The sequence below is a fragment of the Spinacia oleracea genome, chromosome 5, assembly GCF_020520425.1.
Source record: "Spinacia oleracea cultivar Varoflay chromosome 5, BTI_SOV_V1, whole genome shotgun sequence".
NCBI classification, from domain to species: Eukaryota; Viridiplantae; Streptophyta; class Magnoliopsida; order Caryophyllales; family Amaranthaceae; genus Spinacia; species Spinacia oleracea.
In genome coordinates, this window is record NC_079491.1 from 115,457,058 (window position 1) to 115,472,113 (window position 15,056).

A 15,056-nucleotide genomic window follows, 5' to 3' on the forward strand; every position below is an offset into this window, starting at 1 on the left:
TAGTGATGACAAGTAGAAAGCAAATTGGCTCCATAGCCAAAATGTCGTGAAGAAGGAGAAGAGAAGGGGAAAAAAAACTGACTTTGTGAAGTAAGGGTATTTTAGGAATTTCGATAATTTTTCAGAATTTAATTACTATTAACAAAAATTAAAATAATGAATTGACTAAATTAATTTCTGAAAATAATATTTATTAAATTTAGTTTTCGAATTAAATTTGTCGTTAACGAAAACGTTATTTTAAAATCTTTTATAAGTTACGAAATATTTAAAATGTAACTATTCTCGAAAATACGAAGTTAAATTTTATAATCTAAAAATAAATTGTGAAGTAATATTAAAAGTTATAAATAAAACTTTCGTTAATAAAATATGGAATTATGATTTAAAACGAATAAAAAAAAAATTAAACTTATTTAATCGAGCTTTGGAATTACGGGGTATTACAGTTAGATACATTGACAGTGGAATAATGGTAAAGAAAACCCTCACTCAAAATGCCTATAATAGAGATTAAGCTCTTGACTTTTTGATTAAAAGGTGGAATTCTTTTCACTCGTTCTAAACATTTTGTTTGTTAGGGAGGAAATGCAACATAAAATGATATTGAACTCTGGAGTGTGGGCACTGGGCAAGTACACTGTATACATGTTAAATGCCAATCAAATAATATTTGAAAAAACTAATAAAAACGGACCAAAAATAAAAATATGTTTTAAAAAATAAAAAACAAAACAAAGCAAAACAAATGGGGAGATAGAGAGAAAAAAGAAAAAAGAAAAAAGAAAAAAAAAAGCGAGGAAAAAAAGAGAAAGAAGAAGAATAGAGAGTGGGTAAAGGTATCCAACCCATCCACACAACAACAGCAACAATAAGGATGGTGAGACGAACCACCACCACGGCCACCACCACAACCGCCGTCAATAACACCAACATCGTCGCCCCCTTGAAGAAGAAAAAAGGCCGCCCTTCTCTAATAGATCTTCAAAATCGCGCCCTTCTTCTCCAACAACAACAACAACAACAACAAGAAAAAAACCCTAATTTCGAATCCCATTTCCCTCAATCAAACCCTAATCGTCGCTCTCGATCTGCTCGTCGGATCCCCAATTTACCTGCTCGCTTTATCGACGGCTCCGATTCTGACGATCATTCCATTCCCAATTCAATTGACGACGACGAAAATGATGATGAAATTGATGATGACGATGATGATGAAAGGGCTGAGAAGAAGGTTAAACTCGTCGTTCAATTCCCCAATTCTAATAACAAAATCATCAATGCCATTGCTCAGGTGAATTTGCATTTCTCTTTAATAAACTAGTTTTGGAAATTAATTAATTAACTAATCAATTATTTAATCAACTAATACTTCTACAGTCCTACTGATTGTTTCTGGGATCGAATTTTGTTTCCTTCCCTAGATAATTTCCTCGGCTTCGCGCGTTTTTCGAAGTTTCTAGAAGTATATTTTTTTTTGACTCAGTGATGTTGGAAGCTTTAAAATTTTCTATTCTTGTCGCCCCACCATTTTATCTGCAATTGTCGGATAATATTGAATTTATGTTCTCCCCCCTTCCATTTAAAGCATATATTTTCTTACTTTATTATTACTTCAATTAATTAATTTTACTGTTGTTTTCCCTCCAACAAATTATTCGTAATGTGTTGAAAAAAGCACGAATTTGTCGTGTTTTTATTTTCACGTTTAATTAAATTACTGAATATTCCGTACTCAAAATTGTTGAATTTTTGTTGTTGTTTGTATGTATGTTGTTGAATTTGATGTTGTTGAATTAATTAATTAAATGAATAAATAATTGAGTGAATGAATCTTTGCAGGATGTAAAGGGTGCGAAAGCGACTGACAACGATAATGGTTTTCAATCTAATCTCTCTCTTCAATCTTCTTCTTTTTATTTGTTTTATGGGGGCTCTCAAAATCTTTTATAAAAGAAAAGGAAAAAAAGTTGGAGAATTTTGTGAAAATATAATTGAGAATACTAAAATGGTAAAATTGAATCTTGTGGTTTTGTGTGTGTGACTGTGTGTGAGAGGACAGGGACAAGGAGGATGGTAGGTGGTGCTTTGGAAAGTGGGCCCACACCTTCAACGTCTGCTGCTACTGCTACAGCAATAACAACAACAACAAGTACGCCTTTGCCTGATAAAAAGTTGCTGCTCCTCATTCTTGATAAACTCCAAAAGTGGGTTTTTATTTTATTTGTTTATATACCTATACTCACATTTTGCTGTTTTTTTATTTTCTTTTGATGGTTATTGACTATGGGCTTTTCTGTGATTGTTTGTTTTCCTTCTTCTTTTTGCAGGAAGGATACTCGAGGCGTGTTTGCAGAGCCGGTCGATCCGGAGGAGGTAAATACTAATCTGGAGTGTTAATTATGATTAAAGCATTCTCGTGTTCTTGCGGCTGTTTTGGTTCTGAAATGTGATATTGATATTTCAGCTTCCAGACTATCATGAGATTATTGAGAATCCCATGGATTTTGAAACAGTGAGGAAGAAACTCATGGGCGGCTTTTATTCGATTTTGGAGCAGCTTGAGGTTAGTGGAATTTTTAGAGGTTTATTTGGGATAATGTACTGATTGGATTCTGCCTATATTGTGAACTTTTGACTTGATTGGCTTAGTTGGGTCTTTTTGTAATCAGCATATTATTATGCTATATGCTGAAGATAATATAACAGCGGGGTTAGATTTGTAGAGTCATTTTAAACGAGTATCAAGTTCAGTGATAATTTGAAAATGCTTCACTCTTACTGTTCCTGCTCTGAGGTTTGGATTGATAGCCCATTACTGCATGTGATACTGAATGTGGCATCTATGGGCAGAACTTCAGGGCATAGTGCTTGACTGCTCCTTCAGGTTAAATACTAGATGAGTTCATGTGTTGCATTTCTATGAGATGTTTTCTATAAGTTGATCATTATATATGACCACATTTAGCCCCAGACCCCAGTCGTGGTTAGACCTTTGCTAATCCTTCATTGTTTTTCTAAATGCATATTTTTCTATTTGATTAATGTACAGGGGAGGGCTCAAGTTATATGATCTATGTAGTTTTAGTTGTTCATTCTTCTTTCCAGTTGAAATTTGGCGGGGCTGGGAGACGAGGGGGTCTACTTTTTTGTACTACTTTCGTACAAGGGACAGCCATAGGCATAATGTTTTATCAAATTGGCTTCTAATTATGTTTTATCAATTTAACTTCTGAGAAGAATCATGGCTACTTAAGCTCCTCCTTGAATTTGAAATTTGAGTTCATGGTCAGAGGGAATGGATTGCTAATTTTATCTTTTCTCCAGTGTTGGTTTTTCTGTTGTATAGTTAGCTAACACGGTACCTTTTATTAGACCATCCACCTTAAGGCTTGAAAAGAACAATCTTTTTTTCTTTATGCTCTGGTGAGTTTGATTTTATGGTCATGGTGAGATTATTGTTATCTTGATAACCATTGTTCCTGGTCAATGAATCCGACTGGGAAATTGCCATGCCTGTGTATGCCTGATTTCTAAAAAGGCTGTTAGAGTTGGCTAAGGAAATGTTGCCGTTTTTTGTATCCCAATTCCTGGGTACTAAGCTCTTGATTTTATTTGTAGGATGACATAAATTTAATTTGTTCAAACGCAATGCAGTATAATTCACCTTCTACGGTATTCCATCGGCAGGTAAGAGTTTTCATCTTTCCATGTTTTTCTGGGTCATTTTGTCCTCTAGTATAAGCTGGTGTTTATCTCAGGCCCGAGCTATCCAAGAGCTTGCTAAGAAGGAATTTGAAACATTGAAACAAGATGGTGCTCTTATTGAGCTACCAACCAAACCTAGAAGAGGTAGACCACCAGGCAGTAGAAATCTGAAAAAGCTCCTAGAGAGTTCACCACCGGATCGCAATGTCCGTGAGTCATCATCAGATGCCATGCCTGCTTCTCGGGATGTTACACCTGCTTCTCGAGATGTCATGCCTACTTCTCGGGAGGAGGACGTGACGAGATCAGGCTCCTACAATCTGAGGAAAGGACCCAGTTTATACCGGTTCCCTCGCTATCTTGAAAATTGTTTTGATTTTTCAGGTAATCAAATGGCTTGAGTTTCTGCTGCTCTTGATCGGCATTTCTTGTCTGTTTCTTCTTTTATAGTATGTCAGACAATTTTTTTCATTCCTGCTTGAAGTTCACTGATGTCTAATTTACTTGATGATTGTCCTTCAGCATCTTCTTCTTCTTCTAAATTGATGTCAGCTAAGTACGGAAAAAAGCCATATGGTTCTGATGAAAGTAGGCGCGACACTTACTACCTTTCCTGCGAATCCGATTCTGGTCAGGATCAAATAATGACTCCTTTTGGAGGCCTAGATAGGCAGTTGATTGCAGTATGTGTATCTTTAAAATCATATTAGACACTGTTTCTTGTTTCATTGACTTGCTTTTGATGCCTACCTAGTATTTACTTCTGTGAAAATTTTCAAGCAGGTAGGTCTTGCCTCAGATCATAATAGCTATGCAAGAAGCCTAGCTCAATTTGCTGCAGACCTTGGGCCTGAAGTTTGGAAAGTCGCCTCGAAAAAGATAAGAAGTGTTCTGCCTCAAGGTACAGAGTTTGGTCCTGGATGGGTTGGCGAAAACAAGGTGTCATCAATGCAACTCTCTTCCTTGCCAGAGAAGCTGGTAGAGTTGCAGGGTTCCTTCAAAGGTGAACCACATCATCTGTCAACATCAGGCTTCAGAAATTCTAATTTGGCCAGCAAACCCCTTACATCTTGCCCTGAAAAATCGATGGAATCTCGAGAATTAAGTTCCAACGTTGAATGGTCTTCACTAAAAGGTGGTAATGAAGTGGTGGGGCCCGGGCCTTCGTTGCAGGTTCAACATCAAGGTTCTGTTTATCCACTTATGAATGGTTTCAGTAGCAGTTATGCTCCAGGTTCTCAATTGCAGGAAGCAATGGGAAGACACTCATCATCATTTTTAAATCCTCATACTTTAGATTCAAGTTCATTTGATACCTCTAGAAGCTTCCCTGGGATGATGAACTCCGAGAATGAGATGCCCACCCATGGAATGCCATATTGGCAAAATCTATCCATACAAGAAAGTTGGGATCGCCCATATCCAATGGAGCTCAATAAGGGATTCCAGGCATCTGGTTCCAAAAGTACCAATTTACCCATTGGTTCTCCTCCGCAACTAGACTTAGTCCTGCAGCTTTGAATTATTGATGTTAGGGTTTTCTTTAGTTGTAGGTATGAAGATGGCAACTCTTACTTGGCTGGTTCAGTCGCAGTGCTAGTAGAAACGGGTGAAACGCTGTACAGATTGGTTCACCAACTATTGAGTTTGATTGGGGAAAAGTGAAAACTATACAGTTCTGGGGATTTAGAAAGCTCTTCTCCTTTCTTAATTTTATATGTTATATTATTTTTGGAAGATGTTAAAATACTTCAAGGACTTTTGGGTAAGAAATGCAATTTAGAGAAAGAAAAGAGAGAAAGAGAGAGAGTTACATTCATTGTAATTTGTAGTATTTGGTAATTGTGGTAAAGGTTAATACAGGTATTTGACAGTAGCAGACTAGCAGATGCAAGGATCTTGGTAATAAGTTCATAATCATACTCTTTACTTCACTAATTTGCCTTTAGCTTACAGTGGATGCTTGTCATTTCGCGATGTTCTCATCTAAATTTTATTTTCCCTTGTTGACGGGTCCATCTATTACATTATACTAAAACAAACAATAGGAATAACACATGTCATTTCCAATGATAATATAGTCAAAATATTCTACAAAAAATATTTTTCCTAAAAAATATCTCTACTTTACTTATATTTTTCCCTTTATATTAACTTTTTGATTTATGTAAAAAAAATATTGGTTTAAATATATGAAAATAATAGATATATTTACTTAATATTTTTCGCTACTTTACTTATATTTTTCCCTTTATCCTTTACCTTTAACCATAGATTGCCACAATTTTTTTAAAAACTCCGTTGGCAAAATCTTTCACTCATCTGGCCACAATTTTCTTGAAACTCCGTTGGAAAAATCCTTTACTTATTTGGCTACAACATAATCTCCGCGGAAAACTTGTGTTTCTTTCATTTTATCGCCGGAATTTGACGTTGGGGCTGACCGGAGGAGCTGGAGCTGACGTTGGAGCTGCAGCTGCAAAGCCGGACGGAGCAACATCGTACATCGAATGGAATCGTCGGAGGTGGTGGTAAAAACTGATTTTTTTTTTACTATTGTACCGCCGCGCACGATTATTGCTTGGTAACCATGTCAGTCGTGCACGGATATTGCTTGGCTGTCATGACCACCAAGCAGATCTTGTACTTGGCTGACATGGCTACCGCGCATGGTTATTGCTTGGTAACCATGTCAGCCAAGAACAAGATTTTCTTGGGGGTAATGGCAGCCAAGCAATATCCGTGCGCGGCTAACACGGTTACCAAGCGATAATAGTGCACGGGTTTTGTTATAAAATTCATTTTTTTTTACGTAATATGGGAGGAATTATTGCATATTATTAGTGCACATTAGGGATTATTATTGTTTAGCATTTATTAAGAATTAATGTTAGAAATTAGTGTTAATTAAGAATGTATGTGTAAATTATTTCATAAATGAGTGTCAGTGATTTTAGAAATTATTTGTCAAATTATTTTAGAATATAATTTGTTGATGTAATTTTATTAAGTATATTATTAATATTTACTTAAGGTTATTATTTGTCATTAAATTTTCGTTTGTTGTTCATATAATTCTCTATTGTTATTTTCGTACGTATGAAAATAATTAACAAGGATGGGGTGGGTGGCCGCACTGATTTAGGGAGGGCCGAGCAAGGATGAGTAAGGGTGAAGAGTGAAGGGTTGATATATTTATAAAGGGTAGATTCATAATTTTACCCTAAAAAATGAGAGAGTTTTTAGCGTATACGGGCGCCGAATAAAACCCCCCCTCTTTTTCAAGGGAAGAACTAGTGTTTGGCCCGGGCGATGCTCCGGTTGCTACTTTGAATAATTAAATTTTGAGATTTTTCGTCAGATCTATATGTTTGACCAAAATACATGTAGTCCATGCATAAAAGTGAAAAGATTCATTAAATTCATCAACTACACATGTACACCACGTACTCATTTATCATGCGAAGTAATTTTTCAATTAGATTATCTTATAATTCGTTTAATTTGTTTTCTAATGGAGCTAAGTGATTCAAATTAATAAACACCAAATTACATGCCGGTCATTTATATAGTTGATGCTTATGAGACTTATGATATCATGTTTAGTTCATGGTTTTCCTAATGTTTTAATTGTTATTTTCATTCCAATATAGTCCATAGGAAATAACAGGTAACATAAAGATTTAGTTGTTTTAGACTTTATGTTTACGTGCATTTATAAATTAATGTGCATGAATAAACAACAATTAGTGGTTGGTTAAGATGGTAATGAGAGTTATTCTCCAAACTGGAGGTCTTATGTTTGAGCCTTATTGTATCGATTTTTTTGTTGTCAATAACATTACATATCCTTGGTGAGTGAATGACGTGGCGTAAGTAGGAGAATTCTACGTGACACATTAAACTTTATTCACAACGCCTTTTAATATATTAGTTAGATAGTACTCCGTATCATACGAAGAACTAAGAAACACTTTTCCACATACGAAGAAAGGGTTTCTTTCAAGTTGCAAGAAGTCAAATTTCATATGTTATGCAATTTTAATGGTGTGTAAGAGCTATTAAAGCGAGTAAATACTTCTGACAGGCCCTAAACATTCGTTAAAGTGGCAATTTAGTCCCTTAACTAGTATAGAACCCGTGCGATGCACGGTTTATATATTGCAACTTTAACTGCAAAGTTAAATTAATGTAGAAAAGAAACATAGAAAAATACGTACATTTTTTATTCCTTTTCATGCATCACCCATAATTTCATGTTAGGTATAAAAATCAGTTATCATCCTGTACTATGAGAGATGTCAACTCTCAACCTGAACTATTGAACCCGCTGGGTTGATCCGATCGTTTAGAACCCATACCGTTAATAACCCGCGAGCTGGAACCCAAGATCCGATCCGATTATATTCAACCCGAACAATCCGGAAAATATTAACTCGATTAAGATCCGTAACCCGATAATAAACCCGTTCCGCAGCAACTCGATCCGTTTCAACCCGACCCGGATGGATCTGAAACGTTAATGACCCAACCCGTTTCAATCCGAACCGTTTGAACCCGAGAAAAACCCGTTCATAATAAGAAATGTTTTAACCTGTAACCCGTTTAATCCGATCCGTTTACAACCTGTAACCCGTTTTAACTTGAATTGTTTACAACCTATAATTCGTCTAATTCGAATCGTTTACAACCCATAACCCGTTTAATCCTGCTATTGATCTTAGTTTTTTAACACTTTTAAAAGCTAGTTATTGCATTTCTCTACTAATTAAGACCTCAATATTAGAATTTATATGTATTAAAAATTGTGATTTTTTGATTTAATTGCAATAACATTAAGCGATTGAGCTGCAACAAAACATTGCGAATAGTTTCCACCATTTTTCCTGGACACTAAAAAATAAAAATATTGTATACTTTTCCTTGGCTAAAAGGTTTGAAATATTAAGAGCAATATTATTTACATAATCTTGAATCCCCCCCCCCCATAAAGACAGAGTAATAAACTAAAATACTAATTTAACATACAAAGAATCATAAACTAATATAAAAATATCAAGAAAAATTCTAAATGGTGACCTACTGGTATTGAAAATGCTACATGGTGAATTTTTTTTATTTTGATTTTCTATCTCATGGTATTACATAATTAATCAAGGTATTCTTGACATATTATTGTCCTTAGTTTATGTCTTAAGTGATGTATGAGAGTAATAATTTCTCCACTATATATGCCAACTATATTAAGTTGAATAACAATCAAGTATATTTAGTTTATGGTACAATAGTAATATATATATATGTTGAATAAGGTATATGAATTATTGAAATATTTAGTCCGTATATTCCTATACAAATGTGTTTTTAATAATCTCAATAAAGAATATATACATAATAAACATTCCTTTACAATGGGATAATTTTAATTGATTATCCTATATAAAGTATTAGAGAATATAAATAATGTAGTTTGCTCATTAAACATTTGTGCCTTCGGTTATTCATATATTGATGATTAGTAAGCTTAACGTGGTTATACAATTATCCCAAATTCTTATATGAGACTGTCCTCACCATCAACTGATGGTGAGACCAGTTCACACTTGCGAATTTAGGTATGTTACTTCTATAGTTTAGACATGTTACTTTTTTTATAATTTTAGAGGAGGTATTTTTCTTCGTTTAGGTATGTTACTTCTATAGTTTAGACATGTTACTTTTTTTTTTAATAATTTTAGAGGAGGTATTTTTTTAGTTTAGGTATGTTACTTCTATAGTTTAGACATGTTACTTTTTTTTTATACAGAGTAGTTTTAGGGGAGGTACCTTTTTAGTTTAGGTATGTTACTTCTATAGTTTAGACATGTTACTTTTTTTTTTTTTTTTTATATATATATAATTTTAGATGAGGTACTTTTTTAGTTTAGGTATGTTACTTCTATAGTTTAGACATGTTACTTTTTTTTATACGGAATAGTTTTAGGGGAGGTACATTTTTAGTTTAAGTATGTTACTTCTATATTTTAGACATGTTACTTTTTTTTATATAATTTTAGAGGAGGTACTTTTTTAGTTTAGGTATGTTACTTCTATAGTTTAGATTTGTTACTTTTTATTTTTTTTATTTTATAGTTTTAGGGGAGCTACGCTATTGGTTTCGCGCTCGTCACACCATCAAGTTGATGGTGTGACTGGTCTCACAGGAGACGCGCTGTACAATTATACCTTCTTAACGTGGTTATACAATGATTAGTAAGTTTAATTATGCTTAGCAGTTTTTCTTAATCAGAAATCAATTAATACATTTTATTTTTTGTCTGGGGCTAATACCTATACTGTTGTACATGTTGAGTTTAGTAATGCATAGTTGCAGAATATATAATATTTATTAATGCATATTAGCAGAATATTTGACATACCATGATTAAGGTTATTGTTTTAATTAATTATCTCAAAAATTTAGTAAAATATACTATGATATTAAAACTAATGCATCAATTATACCATATCATAAAACATGGAAACTATGCATTTAGGATTAATTCACCAAAGTCCATGTTTTACAATATTGTATAATATTCTATGATATTATACCATATCACATTTAAGTAAAGTATGTGATATATGTATTTCACATTATTTGTCATCCATGCATTTTAGTAATAGATGTCTCGAAAATTTAGTTAATAGAAGTGGATTATTATATATTAATGCATCTATTTAGTTAAGTTATTGTCTTCAAGATTTGTTATACTAAATAATATAATACGTACTTGTCATAAAATATTACCATAATAATATTCTATAAAATCAAGACTTTTACCATAATAAAAAGATTGTTAATACATATTCGTATATAGTTGGTCTTTTTTCGGATTGTGAGAGAAAACAAAAGATATGGGATATTCGATATGCTTAGCAGTTTTTCTTAATTGGCAATCAATTAATACATTTTTATTAGAATAAACATAATAATAAAATAAAATACACAAGGACACTTGTCAGCCTCAGAATGAGTACCATGTGTTTTAGTAGAGTATATAGATAAAGATAGATAGATAGATAGATAGATAGATAGATGGGAGTATGTAGTACGCATAAAACCCTAGTATCCGCAAAATCTTTTATGAAAACAAATGATTTAGCATGCACGCTATATAGTATTTGGAACCATAAGATCTTAATATTATATAGTAGATTATACTTCCTCCTATTTTTAATACTCGCAACGTTTGTGTATTTTACACTATTCACATATTCTATTTTGGCTATTGTTGGTGATTTATAGTTAACATTAGAATCGGAGATATTATTGTTTTGTGAAATATTTGCTGCTTTATTAAATAAATAAATAAATTTCGTAGCCTTTTTTTCCTGGAAGTTTAAGATCATGTGCGGTATTAGAAAGATGTTCTAAAAAGTTTATGCTTAGTTTTTTTTAAAAAAATTTATTTTTAATATTAAAAGAGAGGACCAATCATGTGGTGACATTTGTCATCACCACATTGAGTTCCTCTCTTTTAGTATAGTATATAGATTTTGAAAAGTGGCAGTTTAATCCCTCAAAATGGATGGAATAACTACTTTTTTACTTCTGTTACTAACGTTTGTTTAAATGCATTAAATTTAAAGGCAAATTAAAATAAAAGCAGAAAACGACAAAAAAAAAACAGTTACTTTTACCTATAGACAATAAAATAAACGGTTTTTTCATGAAATGCCCCCGAAGTTTGCAAAAATGCACCAAATACCCTCGCGTGTTTCGAATCACATAATATACCCCTATTTTTTCGTACTGTTCATGAGATGCACTTGGAGCTAACGGACGTTAGTCTACCGTTAGTTGCAATTTACCATTTTGCCCTTAATGATGTTTTTCGACATAAATTCCAAAAGAATCTCAAGCTTCTTATCTTTCTCTCTCCTCTCCCCTGTTCTTCCTCTTTCTCTCTCCTCTCCCCTGTTCTCTCCTCTCCCCTGTTCTTCCTCTTGCTCTCTGGTCGGCGGTGGTCGATCTCCTTCGCGCGCCACCGTAATGTTCTTCGGTGTAGATCGAGATCCTTCACGCGCCATCAAATTTAAATGGATTGTTCTTGAATTCACTCCTCCCTCAATTCTTAATTGTGCTCTCTACCATTGTTGACCAAGGTTGGAAGCTTTAACCGTGATGACAGGTAATCTCTCTCCTCAACTCCTCCCTCGATTCTTTTTCACTATGTTCTCTTTGTGATGTTTTTGTGTTGTGAAATTGGGGGTTTCTTTATAAATTAGGGTTCTCTTATTGGGGGTTTTAAAAATTAGGGTTCTTCGATTGGAGGATTGGTTAAACTAGGGTTGTTTTATTGGGGTTTTTTCGAAAACTAGGGTTCTCGACTGAGGCTTTTTCGGTAATTGAGTGTTGGTAATTTGGGGATATCATTGTCGATTTGGGTAGTAATTAACAAAGAAAGGGTTGTTGATTGGCTTTGTATATTAGTGTTGCAGGTTAAATTGTACCCATTAAAATTTGGGGCTTTGACAAAACAAGAACTAAGATACTGAATTACTGAATTACTGGGGCTTTTTTGTGTGTTGCAGTGCCGCACCTGCTGCAAGAATGGGTTTAGATCAGACAAGAAAGGTCGGGAATGGAGAAAAACAAGACTGCAGAAGAGAAATTAAAGGGAAATCGTATTGATAACCAACCAATGAAACCAACTTGCATTCGAGAGGCTAGACTATCCCAACCACAAAGCTGCTAAAACATGATTTCTGAATGGATCTACTTCTCTTTTTCTTTTGTTTCTTTTCCTTGCATTCACGCCAAGTGCATCCAGGCTTCCAGGTAGGGCAATATAGATTTTCAAAGGCTCCTAACAGGGGATGTAATAAAGCACTCTTAAACGCTATATAAATCTTGTTATTCCACAATTTTAGTTGATTATTACTTATATTTCTGTTTTAGGTTTAACTTTTAGGTTGATTAAATTGATTTAGGTGAACGATTTGTGGAAATCAAATTCTGCAGTTTAAAAGCAGTTTGGTATTTGGTGCAACTTAGTTTCAAAATAGTTGTATTTTGTGAATTATAAACACGACTTAACGGAGGAATAACGGAAAGTCGGTTTAGGGGTATTTGGTGCAAACTTGGGAAAAAATAGGGGTATATTATGTGATTCAAAAGACGCGAGGGTATTTGGAGCGTTTTTGCAAACCTCAGGGGCATTTCATGAAAAAACCGTAAAATAAAGGCAAACCCTTTTAAGTTATCGATCTTTTACTAAAAACTAGCTCATTGGTGCTCTCAAAAATAGAATATTTAACTGTCCATTTACACAAAAATAATAAATAATTCCAAAAGAAAATCCATCTTCTCCATCATCATCTTTGTGTTCCTTCTCTGTTGCTTCACCTAGCTGACCCTTCTCCAGAAAAAAGATAATTTTCTACCATTTTTGTAAATCCATTTAAGTTAGCTTATTTTAACAATACTTAAACATATTTAGGAATAACTAATTAAAACCGTAATTGAAATGCAGTATGATGAACAGGGCTATGTCTTTGTTCACCAGTGGTGATAATTTACACTCAAAGAGGTGCTACTGTAGATTGACAGTGCCCATCCAAAGGGCATGGACAAAAGAAAATCCTGGAAGGAGGTTTATTGCTTGTCCAAATTATGATGTTTAAATGAACGTAAGGGGTTGCATATTTTTTAGATGGATTGATATACAAGAACTCACAGCTTCGCAAACATATATCATATTAGGGTTAATGCAAGATAAACAAAGCCTTGCTGCTGAAATTGATAGTTTTAGGATAAAACTTAGGAAAGCTAACTGCTATGCAAGGAAGAGGGAGTCAGATTATGTGATGACCAAGATGAAAAGATATGTTAGTGTGAAATGTGAAGTGTGGGTTGTAATCCTAATGGTTCTTATTTTTTTATTTGGTTTTTTTTAAGTTAAGTAGATAGGTAATTAATGTAATGTAATGATTTGCATAATGTGATGAAGACTTTAATTGCAACAATATATTACCTCATGGTCTCTTTTCCAATCTTCTAGCCATTGCAAGATCCTGCAATGCTTGGCTTGATATTGTATGTTGCCCTTGACTTGGTTGAGTCTGTGACAATGGAAAATCTTGTGCATGGAAGGAGTAGATGGTTTGATCACCCCATGATTAGAATAGAAAGCTGATCTTTGTCTTTGTTGTGTGGAGAAAAGTTGTGGTATATGCTGCATATGAAACAAACGAGGAACAAGTTAGGCCCTGTTCTTTTTGGCTTAATTTCAGTTTTAGGACTTATTTGGCAGTTCAGTACAGTTCAGTTCAGTTCAGGAGCATTCAGCTCAGTTCAGTTCAGTTCAATTCAGTTCAGTTCAGTTCTGGAGCATTCAGTTCAGTTCAGTTCAGTTCAGTTCAGGTGCATTCAGTTCAGTTCAGTTTAGTTCAGTTCAGGAGCATTAAGTTCAGTTAAGTTTAATTCAGTTTAATTCAATTCAATTTAACTTAATGATGATGATGATAATAATAATAATATTATTATTATTATTATTATTATTATTATTATTATTATTATTATTATTACTATGATTAATTTGTTTTATAATAATAATTATTATTATTATAAAAAGAAGCGATTACACAAAGTTGGACGGGAGCCTAGCCACTAATTGGGCTCCGACACCCTTATTAAGCAAAACACAAACGATGAAAAAGGAAAGAACGAATGTTAGCAGTAGCCGTGTGTGAGGGGGTCGAAAAAGCACGAGGCTAATGCGTGACCTCGTCCCTCGTGGGTGTGACGCTTCTTTTTGTCAAATCAAGTGTAATTGGATTTCCTGTGAGTTTACACCCAATTGACTAGTAATATAGGAGTCGCCATTCAGTTTTTAACGACAATGAGAAAAACTGACAAAACCCGGTTATCGTGACATAAAGGGAGTGCAATTATGTTTGACCACGACAGCCGTAGGTTCCCTTGTGATCCCTGGTGGTAGGGATCGCTCAACGTACACCCGCAGGGTAGAGATTGAGGGTTCGGGGGACTGTAACTACCGAGAGGAGTACTCGCTCTTCGATAACTCCAGAGGCAGGATATCCTTACTAGCTCAGCATAAATAATTGAAGGGACATGCGTTAACTATTAAACTAATCTGAGTCGATTTTAACAATATGCAACATATAATACTAGATCGAGCGCGATTATCTGATTTAGATTGTATTAAGGGACCTAGCATGATAATCCAATTTCCCAAAAACATAATCTTTATTAGGCGTGATAGAACAATCAGATTTAATTAGTTTAACAGTTCATAAAAGGGCGAGGAAAGCAATTAAATCATAGAAAAGGGACACATTAC

At 34.1% G+C, this 15,056-nt stretch overlaps 1 protein-coding gene across 2 annotated transcripts; it reads left to right on the forward strand.

Moving 5' to 3' along the window:
* The first annotated feature begins 721 nt into the window (after positions 1–721).
* LOC110777476 (uncharacterized) lies at positions 722–5,646 on the forward strand. Of its 2 annotated transcripts, none has more exons than XM_021982081.2 (9): positions 722–1,294; positions 1,843–1,879; positions 2,063–2,207; positions 2,331–2,376; positions 2,468–2,566; positions 3,622–3,690; positions 3,762–4,092; positions 4,231–4,391; positions 4,489–5,646. In XM_021982081.2, the coding sequence occupies exons 1-9, from the start codon at positions 878–880 to the stop codon at positions 5,227–5,229; spliced, it is 2,046 nt and encodes a 681-aa protein (XP_021837773.1). In that variant the 5' UTR covers positions 722–877; the 3' UTR covers positions 5,230–5,646. The 2 variants fall into 2 exon arrangements, with proteins under 2 accessions (XP_021837773.1, XP_021837774.1); XM_021982082.2 differs by having other exon boundaries at positions 724–1,294; positions 4,492–5,646.
* The last annotated feature ends 9,410 nt before the right edge of the window (positions 5,647–15,056 follow it).